At 43.2% G+C, this 21,868-nt stretch overlaps 5 protein-coding genes and 1 non-coding gene across 7 annotated transcripts in view; 2 read left to right on the top strand and 4 right to left on the bottom strand.

Moving 5' to 3' along the window:
- Positions 1-3,540: 3,540 nt before the first annotated feature.
- On the bottom strand, positions 3,541-7,106 carry LOC136957725 (GTPase IMAP family member 4). 2 transcript variants are annotated; one of them, XM_067251870.1, is made up of 3 exons: positions 6,966-7,106; positions 5,602-6,375; positions 3,541-5,021 (listed from the first exon to the last, which is right to left on the bottom strand). In XM_067251870.1, exons 1-3 carry the CDS (start codon positions 6,994-6,996, stop codon positions 4,996-4,998), a joined length of 831 nt encoding a protein of 276 aa, XP_067107971.1. In that variant the 5' UTR covers positions 6,997-7,106; the 3' UTR covers positions 3,541-4,995. The 2 variants fall into 2 exon arrangements, with proteins under 2 accessions (XP_067107971.1, XP_067107970.1); XM_067251869.1 differs by having other exon boundaries at positions 5,602-6,390; positions 6,966-7,098.
- Positions 7,107-7,239: 133 nt separating this feature from the next.
- On the bottom strand, positions 7,240-9,209 carry chmp4c (charged multivesicular body protein 4C). Its single transcript, XM_067251902.1, has 5 exons — positions 8,875-9,209; positions 8,312-8,489; positions 8,070-8,178; positions 7,791-7,917; positions 7,240-7,692 (listed from the first exon to the last, which is right to left on the bottom strand). The coding sequence occupies exons 1-5, from the start codon at positions 9,092-9,094 to the stop codon at positions 7,628-7,630; spliced, it is 699 nt and encodes a 232-aa protein (XP_067108003.1). The 5' UTR covers positions 9,095-9,209; the 3' UTR covers positions 7,240-7,627.
- Positions 9,210-9,643: 434 nt separating this feature from the next.
- Positions 9,644-11,920, top strand: zfand1 (zinc finger, AN1-type domain 1). The gene is made up of 8 exons (XM_067251995.1): positions 9,644-9,698; positions 10,096-10,138; positions 10,292-10,331; positions 10,434-10,564; positions 10,701-10,792; positions 10,979-11,100; positions 11,253-11,408; positions 11,572-11,920. Exons 1-8 carry the CDS (start codon positions 9,644-9,646, stop codon positions 11,746-11,748), a joined length of 816 nt encoding a protein of 271 aa, XP_067108096.1. The 3' UTR covers positions 11,749-11,920.
- Positions 11,921-12,179: 259 nt separating this feature from the next.
- trnar-ccg (transfer RNA arginine (anticodon CCG)) lies at positions 12,180-12,252 on the bottom strand. Its single transcript has one exon. It is a non-coding gene; the product is annotated as a tRNA-Arg (tRNA).
- Positions 12,253-15,188: 2,936 nt separating this feature from the next.
- prlh2 (prolactin releasing hormone 2) lies at positions 15,189-16,552 on the top strand. The gene is made up of 2 exons (XM_067252136.1): positions 15,189-15,376; positions 16,118-16,552. Exons 1-2 carry the CDS (start codon positions 15,211-15,213, stop codon positions 16,315-16,317), a joined length of 366 nt encoding a protein of 121 aa, XP_067108237.1. The 5' UTR covers positions 15,189-15,210; the 3' UTR covers positions 16,318-16,552.
- A 2,384-nt stretch (positions 16,553-18,936) lies between these two features.
- The window catches only part of myripb (myosin VIIA and Rab interacting protein b), a 62,321-nt gene continuing 59,389 nt past the window's right edge, over positions 18,937-21,868 (bottom strand). Inside the window, 5 exon segments of the mRNA XM_067252075.1 lie at positions 18,937-18,977; positions 20,130-20,190; positions 20,293-20,382; positions 20,647-20,808; positions 21,024-21,221. Coding sequence (XP_067108176.1) covers positions 18,937-18,977; positions 20,130-20,190; positions 20,293-20,382; positions 20,647-20,808; positions 21,024-21,221 — 552 coding nt within the window.

Here is a 21,868-nt window from a genome sequence, read left to right as displayed (position 1 = left end):
AGGTGGATTTGCTTGAGTTTTATAACAAAGATGATTGGCTCTTTGATTAGCGGGGTGTTTGTTTTTATCAGTTTGTGAATACTCTTTTCACTATTCAATTGATCCTTAAAAGGTAAAGATTACGCTATTCAATGTGTGTGTGTGTGTCTGTGTGTGTGTGTGTGAGAGAGAGAGAAAGAGTTTTTTAATTTGACATTGTTTTCACTTCTTCCATGCCATTTTTTATACAGTGTTGTTTCCCATGCACATATTTCTTTGATTCATTTGACTAATATTATTTGGTAATAATGCAAAATGACAAGACAGGCGCTTGTGAGTGTGTGATTTCATGTTTGCGTGTGTGTGTGTGTGTGTGTGTGTGCGTGCGTGCGTGCGTGTGTGTGTGTGCGTGTGTGTGTGCGTGCGTGCGTGTGTGTGTGTGCGTGCGTGTGTGTGTGTGATTGGACATCCACTTTTTTTAAGGCTTGGAATGTTTGAGCTGGCTCTGTGTGATTGATGCTCATTGGTTGAAATTTATTTTGGTGGCTCACACAAGGCAGATATTTTTGTCTGAGGTATAGTGTTACTGATCTCTAGAGGATATGAATAGTGGCTAGTCCACATCATTTAACCATAGCAATGTATACAAGGGTCACCTTTGTGGACATACGTTCAAAAACATTTGCAGGTTATTAATGAAATAAGTACATATATTATTAGGAACTTATTATGTCTTACTTTTGAGTGGCCTTCTTTATGTTCTTTCTCATTTCGTTTTTATTAAAACATGGAATAATGTTTCAATTGCTGCTGATGCAGATCAATATACCAATGCTTTCATGCATTGATGAAATCAAACAAATGACTATGATTTTTATCACTCTTTCAGATACAAAAAACACAAATCTTAGAAACACGTTGTACTTGTATACTGTTGCACATTTCATATAAAAATCCATCTGGACCCACACATTTCCATTGCACTGCAGACCAAAGAATCATTTCAACATAAACCATTTAAATGAAACAAAATTGCTAAATTCACAGTCTGCCCTTACCCTTTTCTTCATTCAAGCTGTGTGTGGCTGTCCAATAGTCTTCTGTCCCTCACCCCCTATTACCATAGCCCCGCCTCCAAACAGGAAAACCCAAACATCTGACATCTGCACTATTATCTCACCAGAGACTCACAGTGAGTCAGGGGGGGGGGGGCTGGTTCACCCCCTGTGGAGGAGTAGCGTTTGTGAGGACTTGCTTGTCAAGACACCTCTGCCATTTGGGGAAAAAAGATTATCCTCTTCAACATTGCTTGGGGTTTATTACTATGCCTTTAATAATATTTTGCATCTCTGAACTGAACTGATTACTTCCATCCAACTTTATATAAACATTTATTTTGTTCTTTTATTTTTTCCGGCAAGCAACATTGTGCTGTTGCTGGGATAGGCTACATCTGCCGCAGTGTGCTGTTGTGTTTTTCCTGCCACTGAATGATGTGATTATTTACAGGTACAAGTCTAGCTCTACAATGTTTGTCTGTCACAAATATACAGAATGGAGGTCGAGCAGGCAGGGGTGTGGTGGGGGGTGGTGGAGGTTAATCTAAACTGTGACCCTGTGTTTTGTTCCAGAATTATCACAAAGGACATGATGAAAGACTTCAAAATTGCACAGTACCATAGCTGTCTGTAATTTCTGTAACTACTGTTGTTTTGATTACATTTGAAATAATAAAGAATGTTGTAAACACAATTATCCATGTTTCGTTTTACACAAAAATCCAGTATTTTGTCCTGCAATTGCTACCACAGGAATAGCTCTTCACATCCTAGTGTAACCCAGCACAGTTGAGAAGGTTCACAGCTTACATAATAACATGCTTTATTTTTCCTTTTAAAAAGTCTACCAGTGGTGAACCCCCAGTCAGGCCAGCTCATTGGCAGGCAGTCAGAGTTCCTCAAAACGTCCCAAATGGTATCTTTTCATTGGGCCTAATATTCCTGGCAAAGACCCCTGCTGGCAGATCTTGGGACTTACAGGAAGCTTCCTCATTGTAGGTGCCTGCTGAAATGCCCTGGTACTCTTTCAGAGGCGGGGAGCTGTCTGTCAGCACACCTGAGACATACTGAGCTAGCAGGTTTCAAAGCTGAGCTCAGCAGGGATGGAGGTGGGGGGTGGACACAGTCCTCACCACGCTCAGCAGGGATGGAGGTGGGGGGTGGACACAGTCCTCACCACGCTCAGCAGGGATGGAGGTGGGGGGTGGACACAGTCCTCACCACGCTCAGCAGGGATGGAGGTGGGGGGTGGACACAGTCCTCACCACGCTCAGCAGGGATGGAGGTGGGGGGTGGACACAGTCCTCACCACGCTCAGCAGGGATGGAGGTGGGGGGTGGACACAGTCCTCACCACGCTCAGCAGGGATGGAGGTGGGGGGTGGACACAGTCCTCACCACGCTCAGCAGGGATGGAGGTGGGGGGTGGACACAGTCCTCACCACGCTCAGCAGGGATGGAGGTGGGGGGTGGACACAGTCCTCACCACGCTCAGCAGGGATGGAGGTGGGGGGTGGACACAGTCCTCACCACGCTCAGCAGGGATGGAGGTGGGGGGTGGACACAGTCCTCACCACGCTCAGCAGGGATGGAGGTGGGGGGTGGACACAGTCCTCACCACGCTCAGCAGGGATGGAGGTGGGGGGTGGACACAGTCCTCACCACGCTCAGCAGGGATGGAGGTGGGGGGTGGACACAGTCCTCACCACGCTCAGCAGGGATGGAGGTGGGGGGTGGACACAGTCCTCACCACGCTCAGCAGGGATGGAGGTGGACACAGTCCTCACCACGCTCAGCAGGGATGGAGGTGGGGGGTGGGCAGGCAGACAGGGAGGATGACAGAGACCCATGCCAAGGTTTTAGAGGATATGTTGGAAACTATAGAAGTTGCCCCCAAGGGATATTTTCTGAAACCTGTTCAAGGTTAATATTGATCTGTTTGACTGTACTGTAGCTGTGGGCGTATTTAGAGACTGTTCTCAGTGTTGTGATACTCTATGGGAAGCTCACACCTACTTCTGTCAAGTCAAGTTTCATATAACTGCTAAAAATGACTAAATGTAAATATAAGATATATTCAGACAAGATCCTTTTAACTATTAAAATGCCTATATTATAAAGTATAATAATGTTCAGATTTAATTTATGGTATCCTAGCTGAAATGTCCTACTGCCATCTAGTGGAAGAACTGATAAAACAGACTATCTTGACAGCAATCTCAGTTATCACCTCACATGATAAATGGGATTAAGAAACTTTCAATATGGTTACAATAAAAATTCAAGAGTCTCCATGTCAGTAGCTTTGATTAGTCAATATTTACATAACTAGCATCCTTCTAACTAATAGGCCATACCACAATCAACATGATGAAAGACAGAAATCCATTTGAGATGGACAGTCTTCTCTGAGGATCCTTGAAATACCAGAGGAAGTGAGAATCAAGTCATGAATGAAGCACGAGTTTCCTTTGTGTTGAAATGATGCCATTTCGAAAGATTGAGATGTTTAACTGAAAATATAAACCTTTAATTGGTTACGTAAGAAAAACTGTGGGGCTCTAATTGAAATACAAAAATAACAGAATGTGTTCTCACATACAAACAAGTCAGCTCCAGCTGAAAGGAAAACTGCCATAGTGTCACTAAGCAGGCCTGGACGTCTACCAGTTTTATACCTTACCGTCACTTCATACATTATTCAAAGTAACCTAAAAAGTAACATTGATATCTCTGTACTTACACTTTGCTCGACTCCGTTCAGAGCCCTATAAAATGTTACATTAAAATACCAATCATTTACAAATGTATGTTAGCATGTCATATCAACATATAAACAATGGAGTATGACCCAAACCCAGCATTGGACATTAGGTTGTGAAACTACAAGCTGAGAATATGAGCTCTAGAGAAAGCAATTGAAATATATTTTTTGTTTTTGGAGTACATTGGGTAGAATAGTATTTGGGTCATATTTATACAGTAGGATTTGAGTATACAGTACTGCAACAGCATTGGAATCATTAAAACATTTGTTATAATATTTTCAAATAATAATATATGTTGTAGGTACAACACGGTAACTGTGCTGAAAGGACACCCACAACATTCATAAATATGTAAAGGCTGTTTTTGTCAAAAGGGGGTCGAAACAATGAATAACATTAGTACATAAATATTAAGATACATTTTAAACAAGACACATTCCTAAGATTGGTCACAATTTAGGAGGGAACCTGACCAACTGTTTCCCAAAACTACAACTACTACAATGTTTTTTTGTATTCTATCCCCAGTTTACTATAACTGCAGTGCAGTCCAATAATACTAAGTACAGTGTGATGTCAAGTTGAAGTGTTCACATTGGGGTGACATGTTAAGTCTTCCATGTTCCTGGAGTTCCAGTTAGTGCAACTCACAGATGTCACAGACAGATGTATCGAGCAACTGTCATTTTACACTCCCATCCCACAGATCACGGTTGTCTTGCAGTCCTGGGCCTATATCAGGTTTGACCACAATCTCGTGTTCCTGGAAAGGAACAGCTCTAACATGACAGCATAGGAAGCAGCAGTTTGGTATAAAGGGGCACATGATTTCACCAATCGTTACCTCAAGGATGGAAGACAGAAAGTAACAGTTTAAGACACATTTTAAAAGGGGATTTGACCTAATATACAATAAAGCCATGAGGCAATCACTAGGTCTCCTGGTGAGTAAGTGTAGCTGTTACCCAAGACACCATCCCAAGGACGTGACATAAAATCGAACATCTGCTTAGACATTTCATCCTTCTCCCAAAATAAATAACAATTTGCACATTCAAGCCTACAAGTTTCCAATGATCCCATTCATCAATGCATTTTCAGCCGTTTTCAAATCAGTTCTGTTGGTGATCCAAAAGCACTCCAGAATTCAGTCAGCCAGTCAGCCAGTCTGCAAGTGTGTCAATCAGTCAGTCAGTCAGTCAGTGCATCCACTGAATCTAAAAAAAAGGAAATAATATATTAGTGAAAATCATTGAATACATCTGTCATCAGGCATAAACTAGTTTTCCTAGAGAGGACAGGATAGGTGCTGCTATTACACTCCCTGGTCCTGCCTGGGTTAATGTCACCACAGTTTGACAGAAACAGACAGAGGAGAGCAGAGAGGGGGCAGAAGAGAGAAACTGAGGAATCATTGTCTCATGTATATAAGGGAAGAGTAACCTAGTTGGAAAGTTTTGTATTGTACCTAGATAGATATTTACATTTACATTTAGTCATTTAGCAGACGCTCTTATCCAGAGCGACTTACAGTAAGTACAGGGACATTCCCCCGAGGCAAGTAGGGTGAAGTGTCTTGCCCAAGGACACAGCGTCAGTTTGCATGACCAGGAATCGAACTGGCAACCTTCGGATTACTAGCCCGATTCTGTCACCGCTCAGCCACCTGACTCCCTATATGTAACACGTTTACAAAATGTGTTTTTCTGGAGTACCAGAAAATGCATAGATTAAGTGTAGGTCAAAGTGGAACAGTGAGGTCTGATGTTGACTGTCAATACAAAGCAAAACACTCACTATGGGATGGGTCCACCTCCATGGCTTTGGCTAATCCCACTGCTGAGTTTTGCTTAGGCCGTGCCCCTAATTCTCGACCCACAAGTGCAGTGTTCTGGTTCTGGTCCACAGTCGTCTTCTTCTCCTCCACGGCCTCCTCTGGGTTGTAGAAGCCCCCCTCCTCCGCCACCATCTTCTCCACCTTCTCCATCAGTTTCAGCAGCTGAGGGTGCTCCCCGAAGATGTAGTTATTAATGACGTAGTACCTCCGCTTGCACTTCTCCAGCACCCACTGAAGCTCCTTGCCCTCCCTGCGGATGTGCCTCTCAATGGATATGGTCCTCAAGACCTCCGCCCAGGTGAACACCACGATCGTCTGCCTCCACACCCGCTCCCCGAACAGGCCCACATGCTCCTCGATGCGGGCGCGGTCCACGTCCGTGAACATGCCCACTGGGATGACGAGCAGGAAGGCGTGGGGGCCCGGCAGGCACATGGAGGCCCCTCGAAGCATCTCTTTCTGGTACACGGGCGGCGTGTCCTGGGCAGAGAACCACCCGGGCGTATCCACCACCGTCACGCGGCGGCCTTCAACCTCCGTCTCACGCTTGACGCAGAACTCGGCAGCCCGCTCCAGGCGGAACTCCTCGTGGCCCAGGATGGTGTTCCCTGTCAGGCTCTTCCCAGGCCACCGCCAGCCTAGAAGAACTAGGCGGAGCTCTGGAAGGCGGTTGGCCACACGGGCTGCTACTGCCGCCCTCTTCTCCTCCTCTTCTGGGTCAAGGACATCTTCTCCTGTGGGAATGGTATCTAATTAGGAGTGGGATACAACTGAGGTTTGATCAAAGAAAGACCACAACCACAATTTATACTCTTTTTGCAAGCTAACGTGACACTAAATCATTTTGTAATCCATTCTGTAAAATGTAGTATTTCTAATTTAGTTTTCAACACATTACTAGTGATTGACTTTCTACGTAACTCCAATAGACCATCAATAATTAAAACGTAAAAAATACGTCCTTACATTGTAATGGTAATTACAATGTAAAGAACATTTGGACCGCCAAATGGATGTCGACTCCACTGACAACTTTTGTAGACATGAGCGATTTAGCTAGAAGCGTACGATGGAACTGAGCGCCCACGTAGCTGCTAGTCTTAAATTATTCAAACGTTTGTTTAACTCTGTACTTGGGGAAATTAAGCTATTTGACGAGAGACGTGTCACTTGCTGGTCAGATGTGTGACGTAAAACTGAAAACATGAGTTAGCAAATTAGCCCCTACCCGAAGACTGACGGGTAGGCTACAGTAGACTACACAAAACCGCAATTTCTTAAAGTTTGTTCAACAACGCGTTTATGTAGCTTTAGGAACACCCACCTGTTGATTGTACCGGTTTATCTGCTTCCATACTGTTTTGTTCTTGCGGTTCAAGATGCAGGTTTACATTAGCTATGAGCTACAGTATGCTCCTTTCATCGGCAGGTTCGTTTTACTCTAATCCACCGTACAAGGATTTCCTGCTTTACTGACTGACAGGCGGGACAGTAGCCTACAAGCACGTATTCAAAGAGTGAAGTATGGTGCCCCCTTGGTATCTCAGCTGGGCAGTACAGAAACGCAGTGTAGCAAACTTGACATACTACATTCAGATGCTGTATATAGTTTATTTCTTAAAGTGATATTAATATGTATTTACAAAAATGTGTCTGACTAATAACATTATTGTATTACAAAAACCTGTGTCATTAAAATTATGTAACTAATTTGTTTCTGACAGTAAAGCATAAAAAAGCACACAAAAGAAACCACACTGGTGTAAAAGACCACAGAAACTCACTTAGGCCTACCTATTGTATACCTGATATACCAAACATTTTGCTAGCCTATCCATTATAGGCTACAAAGGAAAACAAAGAAACTGTATACACTTATAAAATTCTCACGAGAACAAACAAACCTTCAGATTAACCTTCATATCTAGACTGTGTGTGCGCACGTTTGTGTGTGTGCGCGTGTGTGTGTTTGTGCATGTGCGCATATTAGTGAGTTGCCCAGGCTGCTAACATCTGCATGTCGTTGTCATCGTCCACCCTCTTCTTGGATTCTGTAAAACAAGAGACAACATAACTGCTGAGCGTCTGATGCTGTGGGCTATGGTCCCAGTACAGGCAGTACAGGTAATGCCCTGCAGCTCATACTTACTGGTGCGCTGACTGGGCTGGACAGAGGGCAGTTTGGAGGAGGGCACACGAGGCAGTCTGCCCATGTTCTTCATGCTCTCCTCCAGCTCCTCTTGCTCCAACTCTGCCAGTTCTGCCAGGAGCTCATCCTGGAGAGGTGAAACAAAGGCCATGGTGAGACTCCTCTGACAGACTTAAAGACATTGCTGGGTCCACACTCTTACAGAAAGCGATACTCATACTAAATGAAGGCATAGTGTCTATGTGTAGAAGACGATAAGTTAACAGGTAGGCCTCTTACCTCATCAAACACCTCACCGAAAGGTCGCGAGATAGCATCACATATTTCCTGAGCCACTTCCTGTTGCTCTGTTATATCCTGCATCAGAGAATCTATCTTCTCCAGGTCCCTGGGAGAGATGGAGAAAGACGAAAGATATGTATACTATCATGTTTGTACTCCATTAGTCTGCAATAAACCTATCCTCGTGGATTTAAGTAGACTGACTATGGCACCTGTCCTCATATATTCAGGTTACTCACATGTTCTGGTGGACACTCTTGATGGCCTTGGCTGCAAAGCCCATGTTCTTCAGCACCTCTGTGTTAGTGTTGGCATTCTCTAGCGCCTCCCTCTGGAACTCGATAGTGGACAGGGTTCCATCAATTTGGGTGAGCTGCTGCTCATAGCGTTTCTTCCTCTTCAGAGCCTGTAGGGCGGCTAGGGGATGATGGGTACATAGAGAGACAGTTGACAGTATTTCAGGGTGTCTTTAGAAGAAGAAAACATTTTGAATTGAACAATGTTGCCCATTTCCGGCAATCAACCATTTTGCTCTGCGAGTCTTTTGGCCTATTGCTGAATAAGAAAAGGCTGTTATAAATTACCCTGTAGCACTGCATGCAGACCAGACTGATGTAACTACACCAAAGTAATTATTATAAACTAACTGTTCTCAAGTCGATAAGGCGTTGCTCTTAATAGAATGCAGTTTCTTTGTTGCCTTTTAAGAAGGAGTTTAGGTTTATTTTCGTTAGAGGGGCATTCCGTCGTCCTGGAAAAGTCGGTTGGGAATTTTTAACATGAAAATGAAATAAAAACAAACCCCGTTTGTTCTTCATGCCGTTCTTCTTCGCTATCGCAATTTCTTGTTCTATTTTCTTCTCCAGATACTCTTGCTTTTTGGTTAGCATTTCCTCTGTTTCCCTAAGTCTGTGAATGGCTTCCTGAGAGGAAGGTCCGGTGCGCTGTCCCCTGTGCCTCGATTTTGACGAGCTTGAAGAACCTGAAGAGCTGCCCTTAAACATTTTAGAAATTTTACTCATTTTTGCACTGTCTTATATTTGTTAATCTGCGGTCAAAATTCTGTTAAACAATCTTTCTTTAAACTGCTGGAGAGAAAGTGGCGGCAGAGGCACCAATTCCTGCCTGACAGCTTTCCAACCTCAATTCAAACAACCACACACCTGTATGACGTTTCATGATATTTGACACCGCCTGACTTTGCGCTGAGCTGTAATAGGTAGGCTATTCAGCAAATTAGAAACATTTAAAAATAGGCTGTCATTGAAACAGATTTCTGAAAATACTGAGTATAATTTTTTGAATGTCCAAGTAAATAACTTCTAATTATGTTGCTACAGTCCGAAATTATAGATCATTTGAAAGTAGCCTATGCTATGTTCACACAAACAACGTTGTAAACAACGTTCACGTCTACTTGAGGATACAGCCTAGGCTACTTGATACAATAAAGTCAGTGTATCAACGTAGGCTACATTTCCAATTAAGACAGCTACAAAAAGAAAATACCGTGGGTATCACGTGGTTTTGTTTTGACGGGGTGAAAGTTCATGTTGACATTTTGGACAGTAATGGCTGAACTGGACATTGGTGATCATTGTCGGCTCAAAACCTGCTATCAGAAAGGTGTTTTCTTCAATCTTACCGATATAATTGACATAAATATCTCTGTATCCTGTCTTTCTGGCCATGGTCACGACTATAGCACTGCATTTCTAGGTTCGAGCGTGCAAACAACATTAGCCGTAGCTATTAGCTCTAGATGGTTGCATAGTGCTGTGGTGTAGCCAAATGGAAACAGCTTAAATATATTTGCATTGAAACTGGTAATATTCAACTGTTTCCAGCATCGTGACTAGTTGAAACTTCATCCCATGTATATTTAATATGGTGTTTTACCGACGAATTATAAAGACGTTATCGCCCACGACCATTACTCATCATATAGCCTACATGCTTTCTTAACATCTTTTTCCTAACTTGCAATTAAATATAATAATATATATATACGCTTCCTCTGCAGACTTTTTGCCGTTTGTGTGCGATGGCTGCAGGGGAGTTTTCTGGTAAGACATAGAATACTTGTCGAGCACTCACTTATTGCTTTATCACACAATGTATAATGCAGGTCTTAATGACGGTGAGCCTCTGTGGGCGTTTTAAACTTAACAAGTGTTAACAGACGTATCTGAATGCATATGTATCTACTTTTATTTCAGCGTTGAACACAGAAGTCGAGAGTCACATTCATGCCCAGAGGTAATTTTAGAAGGTGGTTGAAAAGCCAACATAAAAGCTTTAATTTATTTTGTGGAAATTTTAATTTTCCTTTTTAAAATTCCTGGGTTGTACTTTTACCAGTTGCCCGTGAAGAAAGAGGTTCAGACCTCCGGAGGAGGCATCACTAGCTATCCCTGCACATTCCAGGACTGCAAAGGAAGAGAGTTGCTACCAGTTGTATGTCCACACTGCGAAAAACATTTCTGTTTGGGGTAAGTGATGGTAATCTTATGCAATTTCACAGTGTTTTGTAATCAATTGGACTGAATAGGAATGTTCCTCACATATTAATATCATGTGATGTTTAACACCTGAACATCTGTCTCAACTGCTGTCTTTACTGTCCAGCCATCGTCATCAAGATGACCACAAGTGTGAGAAACTGGAGATGCCAAAGCCCCGGATGGCAGCCACGCAAGAACTGGTGAAAAGAATAGTTGGTTAGTCCCGTCTTGAATGTATAAAAGTGTCACCCGTAAAAGTATTTTGTAGTTATTTTTTAAGGTGCTTAGGACCGTAACGCAGAAATGTTTCTTTAATTTATATAAAAATATTGTAGCAGTTCAACATCATCTCCACTTGAGGGCAGTATTCAATAAACTCTGTGCCTCTTTCTTGCCTTTCAGAGTCGAAGAAAGACATGCCAGCAAGTAAAGGTCGCAAAGGAGCCAAGAATAGTGCAACTGCAGCAAAAGTGGCACTGATGAAGTTAAAGCTCCACGCTGTAGGAGACAAGGGGTTGCCTCAGGTAAGATACTAAACAGTATAACCCACCTATTACCTCAAAAACACAGCAAAACTGTAGCAGCAACATCTGCTGTAATGGGACCCTTAGCATGGATATCTGTATTTTCTAGCTGAAACAGTATGTTTTCTGAAAGTGTTGATTTGCACCTTCAGGTAGAAAGGACCTATTTCCAAGTCTACCTTCCCCAAGAAGGCAAGGACCCCAGCCTGCCCATGTTCTTCTGTTCCAAGTGGAGTGTGGGGAAAGTAGTGGACTATGCAGCTTCACTGGCTAGTCTCAAGAACAGCAACAACATACTAACTGCTAAGGTAACCCTTGGATAAGAAGCGTGAGCAGATAGAGAGACCCTTGTAGACAGCTGAAATCTGCACTCCAAATTATTTTCCTCAAACACACTATACAACTCTTTCATTGAAACGCCCCCACTGAAAACAAACATGGTGTCTTTCTCTGTGTTTTTGCTGTGTGCAGAAGCTTCGTCTGTGCCATCCCCAGACTGGGGAGGCCCTGAGGATGGACGACACCCTGTTGTCACTGCTGGCGCAACCTGAGTTGCCCCTCCACAATGGGGGCAACGTGATCCTGGAGTACCTGGACAATGACTGCAGCACCCTGGACGATGTGTCTGCCTATGTTCCCCTGTCCTGACTGACACACAGCAGACAGCATGGGGCAGTGTCTTGATACATCAGTATTGGAGAATGATATTTTTTGCCTTGAGACTATTCATAAAATCAGACCCACATGTGTGAGTTATTGTTTACTGCTGTCAACATACCATGAATGTGTATCTCTTAATGATAAAGATTAGACAACTAAATTAATTGTGTGTGTAATGCTGAGTTGTATTTTCAGACCATCTAGATAGTATCTTCACATTAATTCTGTATAGTTAATAATCGAGCTTTGACATGGACCTCAAGATGATATTCAAGTTGAACCATATTCCACAAACAGACTTTTGTATGATCTGAAGGATTTTTGGAGGTATAGTTTTACATACAACTGTTAGTAAAGACTTCATACCTTGAACTACACATAACCTAGATTAGCAGTTAGTGTAAAATTCCAATAGTCATCGACCCAGGTGGGACTTGAACCCACAATCCCCAGCTTCGGAGGCTGATGCCTTATCCATTAGGCCACTGGGCCCTGAAGTAGACTCAATTATAATGTGATAGTATTGTTCTAACACTGGAGGCTATCCCCTACCAAGGCTCCCTATAGAGATGCAGATGAACCTCTCTGACAGCATGGGGTGTGTACCTTCTGCATTGCTGCTTAGTGAGAGATTAAGTTCCATGTTGAAGGAAACTGCTGCTGTTTGATCACTTCATTTTGAGGCACACATGTTTTCCACAGATTTTTTCAGTTTTCCAATAGATGCATACAAAGCTATGTTTCAACGATGTCAGGTACTCCAATTGTCCACAAGACATCAATACGTAATACAATGATTTTTACTTTTAGTTGATGAGAAGACTGAATGGATTTGCTACGATGAATATTATTGATTTTAAAAGGCGACCTACAACCTTTGTTCTCCCCCCCCCACACCCCCATCCCTCCATAAAACAAACACACCCACAAACCACAAATGAGCACCAAATAGCTCATTGAACAGTGCAAGGACGCTTCCTGTGGACTGGGTTAACCAAGGAAGATCAATGTTTGGACCTCAGCCCACTCTGTAAGATACGATTTATGAGGACTCGTTAAAAAAAACACCAGGGTACCAAGAGGAATGATTCAGCCTCAGAGTCTTACTTGACCAAGACATTTAAATCATCCTGCAAACCCCGTAGCATTCCCTGTTAGCACTTACTTTCCTCAACCCTGTTAAATTCAATAGGATAGGTATTGGAGTGCACATTGCCTGAAAAGTCAACTAAGAACAAACATTTAAATTGGCTTTGAGCTGAAGCTTTGAGCTGAACCTTGTATTATTGGTTTCTGGCATAATAGTAATTTATTCTGAAAATGTTTCAATCCAAAGAGACATACTGGGAAAAATTTGAAACTACAACTTCTTTATCTGCAGTTAAATGTTCTACCACTGAGCTATGCGCTATAATGTTTGTTTCAGAAAGAGATGGCAGAAAGAGCCCATGTGTGAGACTGGCTGGTTGGTAGGTGCCTGTGGTGAGAATCTTTGAGTCAGAGACTGAATAATTTTCCAGGATGTTGAGACAAGACCTAAGTTGATCAATTGATCCATCTCAAGGTGTGAGAAAATAAGACCCTGATCACCATCGGATCCTCTCATTCCACACAGCAGCAGCAGGTCAGATGACTGCTTATGATGAAACACATTGTGTCTCTTCAGTGGCAACCTGTCATACTTCTACTGTTTAGGGACAACTTGAGAAACGGTGCTTGTATTTGAACAGCATAATCGGTGAAAAGGGGATGGATTTGTTCTCGATTTCAAGGCTGTTCAACCTTCCATGCTTAAGGCAACATCTAATGATGAACATCTGGTCGAAGAATCTCATATTTGTTCTTTTGCAAATTAGAGCCCCTCACCATCAATCAATGTGCATCTTCAACCGTTAAGGGCCATTTTATGCGCAGAGAGCGACGATGATTAAAGGCATCCTGAGGTAGTCATTTGCTTATTACCCAAACAATCCCCTCTCGTTCACGGAGCTTTATACACACCATCTGATCGCCTAACCAGAAAATAATGGTCCTACTCCGTAGAGGAGAACCAAAAGGACAGGCTTCCCTGTTACTACCAAATAGGCCAATGACGTATATGAAGATCCCCAAAATACGGATAATGTACCAATTTAAGACATTTATCTTCGATTAGTAAATTTCTGAATATATATGTCTGGATAATATTGTTGTTGTATTTTTGGACGACAGACCCTTTTGGGGCTTTACAATTAGACAGATTTATAACACAAGCACCTACAACCAATTACTGGGTACACTAAAAATAAAATAATAGACGGAAGGCCTAGATATGTGTGTGCAATGAGACACAAAGGCTGCCTTTCCAAAGTATTTTTTTTTGTCGTGAACTTACATCGCATCACGCAAACACTGCTCAAAATATCCTATACTGGCATTTTGTGACACTCATTTTGACCTTTGTCAATTCCCCCCACCGTCCCACACCACATAAACTCCCATTTCCCCTCGTCTGGCCACCTGAGATGAGTCATTTGTGACACCCATGTGTACTCCTGTCGAAAGGTATGGAACAGAAAACCGTCTCAATAACATTGCATGATCTTATTGGATATTGGCGCACGTAGCATTTAAACCCTTGATTGCAGCCACTTAATGAAATGCACTGCGGACCAGTTCCGTTTGTTTTAATACAACTAGCAAACAAGGATCCAAAACGTCAAGATTGGAATCTATAATCTGAATGTGTAGTTAGCCACAAGTCCATGGTTTGGAGCGTGATAGAAGGGCTTGTCGATTTCAATCAACATGATAAACTCACACGCGCCTCCGCACTTCTGTGCCACTGTCGTGCACTTGAGGTAGGGATCCCCAAATCAGGCGGCTGCAACTAAGTTAATGTCCGCATGTCATTTACTTCTTGATGGAGTGTACTACGGCGTGCCGGTTACCATGAAAGCTCAACACCGAAATTCCCAATAAATTATCTCTTCATTCTTGTAGGGGAAGACGGGGTGTTGGGGATGAGGTGGGGTGGGGTTGTAGTGGAGAGTGGTGGGGGCCAAAGTATCATCCCTTTTGGTGACGGACGTTCTTGATTCATCGCCTTCTGACGCCCAGATTATAAAAGCTCGCACACAAATACGCTTTACAATGAAGAACTGAACACGAAGAAGTCAACACTAACCTCTACGCGCAACCAAAGTTTACGGTGAGTTTATTCTGCTTTGAATTTATGCTGGTCTTCGCTGTCTTATGTCTTCCAGACACAGTAACACTACTGGTGTAAAAACAATTATTGTAAAATGACAAAACATGACCCTGATAATATGGAACTGCTTTTAGGAATAAACAATTTACGTTTTTATTTAGAAGATTAGTTGGTAATGTTTGGAAAAACCTGTTTGACTAATTCCTGATCCTTTTCTTTTACATTTCAACAGCCCATGCGCAGTGCCTTGCTGTCCAAACATGTTGCCTGAAAGAGTGGCTTGCCCGGTGGGAGAGTGCGTTCTGGCCTCTCGCTGGTTGACGGCAGCGCTTACCGTCCTTTTGCTTCTCTCCATGAGTGTCACCTGCGCTCATAGTACTACAGTGGAGCATGATTTCCATATCGTCCACAATGTCGACAACAGAAGTAAGACTTTACGAATAACTTACCCATTAAAGACGACGCGGGGCACGTTCTGTAAAAATATAGTATTGTATCAAACATGCATTTATTAATAATTAATTGATTTCATTTGAATGTGGATTTTGTTTTAGTTATCTGTTTAGTCTGATCTTGTATAAGGGAATATCTGTCTTTATTGTTATAAGAGCAAGATACTGGGGGTAACATTATTATGGGGTAACATTATTATTTATTATTTATTATTCAAACGCAGCGCTCTAGGAAGGCAATAAAGGGAGAAATTACTTTAGTAATTGATCATTTACTTTTCATTTAAAAAGACAGGAAATGGGGTTGGTAACATTTTAATCTACAAAATGATAAAGGACTTTGAATTAGAATTTGGATGTTTATCATTACATCTTGGTTCTACAAGAGTCCCTTTAAATGTAAACGGAGTGTGTGTGTGTGATCCACATTGTGATCCACTTTAAAGTTTGCATGGCATCAACACATTGTAATAATAATAACATTAATGTCATAGTTGACCATCAATTGCCAACACAAATCGACAACACTTAATTATAGCCGACAAGTAAATGCACTGTTAGTAATGTATTGAATGCATCTGCATGTATTGATGTAAAGTATATTTGGCATTTAGAAACAAAATATGATGCTTACTGTTAGATATTTGTCTTAGTTTATCCTCTATCCTCCGGTATGTGTTCAGTCACACCTGCTGTGTGTCCCGTGGTCCCCCAGGTCCAGAGATAGACCCCTTCTGGTACGTGGGGCGTGGCGTGCGGCCCATCGGGCGCTTTGGGAAGCGGAACAGCAGGGTCGGTTCTAGCGAAGGGTTGCGTCCTGTGGTTAACACCCTGGAGATGCTCCTGGATGCCATCAGGAGCAAGGAGGACCTTGTGAAGGTGCTCCATGGGGAAGACTCTGACTGGTTACCATGACAGTGTGCCCAGTTCTCTCCCTCGCTCGTATCTGTGAAAGTGTTTTTTTTATTTAATCAAGGATTGTTGCTGTACTTCTCTGTGTCTTGCCTTATCTCGTGACAAGAGTCCCACTGAAGCCTGTGTTGACCGGACCACTGAACTCTTTGGCCCGACAAAAAAACTAAACAAGATGAAGTATGTACATATGAGAAATGAAAACTATATTGATTAATAAATGAGGATATTGTGACCATATTTTCACCTTTTGCCATTTTTCTTGTTTCGGTCAGACACTATTCTGGGTAACCTAAACAAGTCTATAAACCCTAATTGTTCTTCTGTCAATTCTCAGTAATGTTTCTACAGAGGACTTGGTAAATAATAACAAATCGAGCTTTGCAGGTTTAGCAAATTTTATTTATTTTATATTACACATTTCTCAATCAAGGTAATTTGGCACAGATAATCTTTCTTTTTTGCTTGTTAATATTTTCCCCAACACGTGGATTGCAAGTGCGACAAACGATTGCACATATGAGTGAGTGGACCACCAATTGAGCTGTGCATAGCGAAACTCACCACGCTCATACATTTAGCAACAGTACAGTCTCACATTTGACTATGCTTTGTATGTCATATCCATCTTTTCCTCATACAGTATATGTATATATATATATATATATATATATATATATATATATATATATATATATATGTGTGTGCATATATATACATATGAACAAACTCTGAGGTGAAATAAAATATTTGAGTTTAGTTTTTTATATATATATATAGTTTTTTTTATATAAAAATACAAGACGTCGATATTGAACACCTTGGCTGTGCTTCTCATGAGAACTTGTACATCTATTTAAACCAGGAACATGCTATCATACGCAAACACCTCCGGGTACGAGAATGACGAACAGCAACGATCTGCAGATTGAGAGAAGCCTGGAATGAGGAGGAGAGTCAAGAAACATCTCAAAAGCAACACAAGTCTTACTAAAGGGGAACAGATCACTTTTAAGTCCATACCAGAGGACTGCTGCTGTGATCCTGGGGCTGATGAATGACAGCAGAATCTATGTACTATTTCTGTTTTCCTGTTCAATGACTTTCAAAGGATTGTGTGAGATGATGTAACTTTGTGGAGCTCTTTGGAGTGATGCTATGAGCTGAAGTCAAAGCGTTTGTATCGCCTGTTTGTCTTTGACAATTCCCCATCTGAGTCATTCATTTCAGTCAATTAATGCAGGCAGACATTCAAAGCACTTAAAAAAAATGGACATGACATGGATTCAGACGAGAGAGAACCCTTTAAGGAGATAAAAGACGTGTTGTTCTTGTCCAAGTTATCTTCCCACTTACTTCAGTGCATAAAAACTCTTGGTAAGTACAAAAATAAATTGCTTGTAATAAAATCATGGTTTCATGACATTTGATATAAAGCCCAATATATTCCAATATGTGTACAGCTTTACAAGATTTGTAAAACATAAAACCTGGAGCGTCATAGTAAAGAAACAAATCAGAAGGAAAATGGCAAAAAAGGCCACAAAGGCCACAAAGCTTTAAAAAGGCAAAGGGAGTTTAGAAGAGAAAAACGTATGAATTACTTGATTCAGGTGATAACATGATTGATATGAAAGTTACAGTTGTTTTGTCGCAAATTACACATTCAAAACCTAGATTTGCAAAGCAACCATCAGATGTCACTGTTTGGGTGAGGCAATAATAAGAGCTCTCGAGATGCTTATCTTTATTTCCTTATTCACGGGTTCAGGGAGCTGAACCCGTGCCAATTCCAATTTTCTTTAAGGAGAGATGTAGAGAAGACTCTAAACAAAATATCAAAGTCATGAATTGTTTTTGAATTTCTGACAATAAGTTGGCTCCAATGTAAGGGTCATGTTAAACAGGCTCTGCTGTGTTGGGAAACTGTCGTTTATCATGACATAGAATTGACGAGAAAGGGAACAGTATAAAACATGGGTCAACCTCTTTTGAGACATGTATCACACTAGATTTCACATGATTTTCACATCTTCATTTACATACATTATTTCAAACACTTACAACACTCTTGCAAACAGATAGAAAAAATGACGGACAGGGCTTTTTCTGTACAACAGATGGAAAGTCACATATTCCTATGTTGAGAGTTGGACAGTGAGATGTCTCGCGAGGAGTGTTTGTAGATTTTAAGGCAGAGACACTGTCTGTCGAGCCCTCCTGTTGAGGGTGGGAGTGGGGTCCAAGGGCGGGTGGGAGGGTGGGTAGGGTAAGAGGGAGGGAGTCAGTCCGGGGCTGGACTGAGAAATGAAGGGTTTGAGATATTGATTGCTGATGCCGTGCCTGTGCGGAGGAGAGCTCCAGATAGGGTAGAAAGGGGGCTCAATTTGGCCCCTGAGGAGAGCTCCAGATTGGGTAGCAAGGGGACTGATGTTGGCCCCTGAGGAGAGCTCCAAATGGGATAGCACAGAGGGCAGGTGTAGGCCCCTTGGCCACTGGAGCTGGAGACAGATGCTGGAACAAGGCACTGGAGTGATAGGGCCCCGGGGGTCTAGAGGTGAGGGGGGCGGGTGCCTGAAGGTGGGGTTGGGGCCTGGAGAGGCTCTTTGTGCTGTTGAACCACTACGGTCGAACCACTCTCAACTGTTGCTCTGCATCCTTATCTGCAACACAAAACTGCATTGAGTCTAAGACAGTCCAGATAACACAGGCAGTGGCAGGCACCACTGTAGCATTGCCGATAAAACACTCCAACCTGCATTTTTACACAATGTACGTCCATGATACTGTACTCTACTGTATATTTAGAACACCTCGTTTGCTGTGGAGGGTGATATTTCGAGACAAAGGACTTTAGATGATCCACACAAGCAAACAGTTATTCAGAGTACTCTCTCTCTCTCTCTCTCTCTCACTCTCTCTCTCTCTCTCTCTCTCTCTCTCTCTCTCTCTCTCTCTCTCTCTCTCTCTCACTCTCTCTCTCTCTCTCTCTCTAATTGCCTCCCCGTCGGTCTCGCACTGCTCATGTAAACTTCAGTCTTATCACAGCATCTCTAAAAAGCTCCTCATCTCAGGCTGAGCCTCGCTAGAACGACTTTGTCTTTGCTTTTTTCCCTCTCTGTTGTGCCGTGTGTCTCTTTGAAACTGTAGCTGAAGAAGAGTGCGTCACCACACCGGCTGTGTGAGTGGACACTGGTCCTAACGACCAGAAAAAAACTATTAATTACCATGAAAGGAGCTGTCTGCCACGGCTGGATAAAGCAGCCCCATGTTTCCGTGTTCTCTCAGTGTTCCTTCTATCAGGTCCTAATGGAGTCCGTCTCACTTAGGCGCTCTCCACCGTGCGCATTTAGACTTGCGTCCATTCAACTCCCCAACCTACTCTTTCACTTGAGAATGTGTGATGTAGTCGAGGTGTGAATGCTATTCTTCCACCAGCCCCCCCACCCCCCTCTCTCTCTGTCCTTTTCTGCACCTCTATCCTTTTTAGAACACCCAAACATAAAAAGAGTGAGTTATTCTGTGGAGAAGACAGCTCTGCAGCTGCGCTGGCGTGAGCAGAGATCAATGAACCATGCTCACACATTGAACAGAACAAGCTGCGTAAGATCGTCCTTTCGGCCGAAGGCTACCCTCGCTCTGCCACACATTTGACATTGACATTAAACTGTCTACAGAATTTGTCGGTCTGGGATGTGGCTTGCAGGTCATGGCTGAAACTCCCCTCAACACGAACCTAATTGATAACAGATAAATCACAAAGACCATATCGTGGAAGGTAGGAGTTCGCTGGAGGGTCATGTTTGTTGTGATACCTTTGACTGGGGGAGCCGGAAGCTTTCTCCTTTGTTGGCGTGATGAGTCAAGGGTTTGAGGCTGTGGACGACACAGAGTCTTAGCACAGTGTACGTGTCAGTGGGTGACTATTTATATGTGCATGTTGAGGAGATAGAAGGATGTGTGTGTGTGTGTGTGTACCTGGGGTTTCGGATTGTACTTGCGCGTGCAGACTGTGACGTTCAAGCCAGCTGTTTTCAGAGCGGATATCCTAGCCTCAATATCAGAAATCTGGAGAGGGGGGAAACAGCTGTGCATAAATATCAACTATAGAGTTTAAACTAAAAAGAGATGTTCTGGTGTTTAATTACTCATTAACAACCAAGAATGCTACTATTGGGTGGACAGACATCACAGGGGCTATTTCGCGTGAGTTTGCGTCTGTTAAATGGAATAAAACATAATGAATGTAGTGTATCACAGCATTTTTGGTAAGCAATAGGCCACCAACCCCCCACGCCCAGATGAGCCGCCTGTCTGGGGGGAGAGCCCTACCTGGAGCTCAGACTGCTGCACCTGGGCGGCAGCCGTGGCCACCTGGTCCTCCAGGAAGGCCAGGTCTCTGTCTGAGGTGCCACTGTTGATGCTGCGCGCACAATCCTCCAGATCCCCCAGTTCCCCCTCTAGGCCGTACACCGCTCCTGCAGCCAGGTACACCTGCAGACGTAAAGAGACGGACAGCCGGAGAGAAGATGGAGCGAGGCAGATGGAGGAAGGAGAGAGAGTGAGGGGAGAGATTGGGTCAAAGTTGAGGTGGGGATTGTCCTCACATCCTTTGTTCTTCTCTCGCGTATATAAGGTAGACGTGACGACTCTCAGGCGGATGTGCTGCATGTATGTAGGTATGTATTTAAAGCCACGTGTCGTCTTACATTTTCCTCCATCTTGGTGAGTCTCTGGTCCAGTCTGCGTGTCTCACAGCTGCTGGAGATGGAGGACTCGTGGGCACTCATGGACTCGGAAGGGGTGGCGCTGCCACTGCCAGCCTCGCCTATCAGCTCCTGCGTGGCGTTGAGCACCTTTAGGACCTCCGTGGTAATGCTGCACAGAGACGCCGCCGTGTCCTTCTGCTCAGCACACACACACACACACACAGGTGCGAACACCCACATGCACACGCACAGTGGAGCGTACACACACATCGCGATGTGAGGTTCAGAGGATTACAAATCTTGCTCGGGCAATCACACTCAACCGACACTCTCACAGGTATTACACCTTCTCCCGCACCCGACCCTGTCACTGTGAACACATATCGTCATGCTTGACCTGTGAGGATTTGTCAGGTGTCGTAAGAACAGGAACAGAAGGAGCGCAAAGAGGCGTACGGAGGAGGAGAGGGGGAAAAGTTGACCTTTCATCACTTTACTACACCGCTGCAATGTTTTCTCTCAAACAGGAGTGATGCCACAACGAATAACTTTTTGTTTCAACCTGCAGACAACGAATCACGCCACGACACAGGAGCACTTCAGCATACAGGACAGAGACGGAAAAAAACCCTCAATTTATTGGAAGAAATGAGGGGGTGAGGGAGGGAAAAGAGAGAGAGATAGATGAAATTCAATAAATGAATGAATCACTGGCCGGGGCTTTGATCAGGAGAACCAGTGAGAGCATTGATCCACACACTCCAGGGTTACTTAGTGACAGCACTGTTTTTGAATAGAAGTGTGTTGGGGTGGGATTCACGCGCAGGAGTGGAAGGATGGAGGAA

The sequence above is a fragment of the Osmerus mordax genome, chromosome 15 (genome assembly GCF_038355195.1).
Source record: "Osmerus mordax isolate fOsmMor3 chromosome 15, fOsmMor3.pri, whole genome shotgun sequence".
In the NCBI taxonomy this organism is placed as follows: domain Eukaryota; kingdom Metazoa; phylum Chordata; class Actinopteri; order Osmeriformes; family Osmeridae; genus Osmerus; species Osmerus mordax.
Note: the sequence above shows the minus strand (reverse complement) of the source record. Positions and strands in the feature narration are given on the sequence as shown.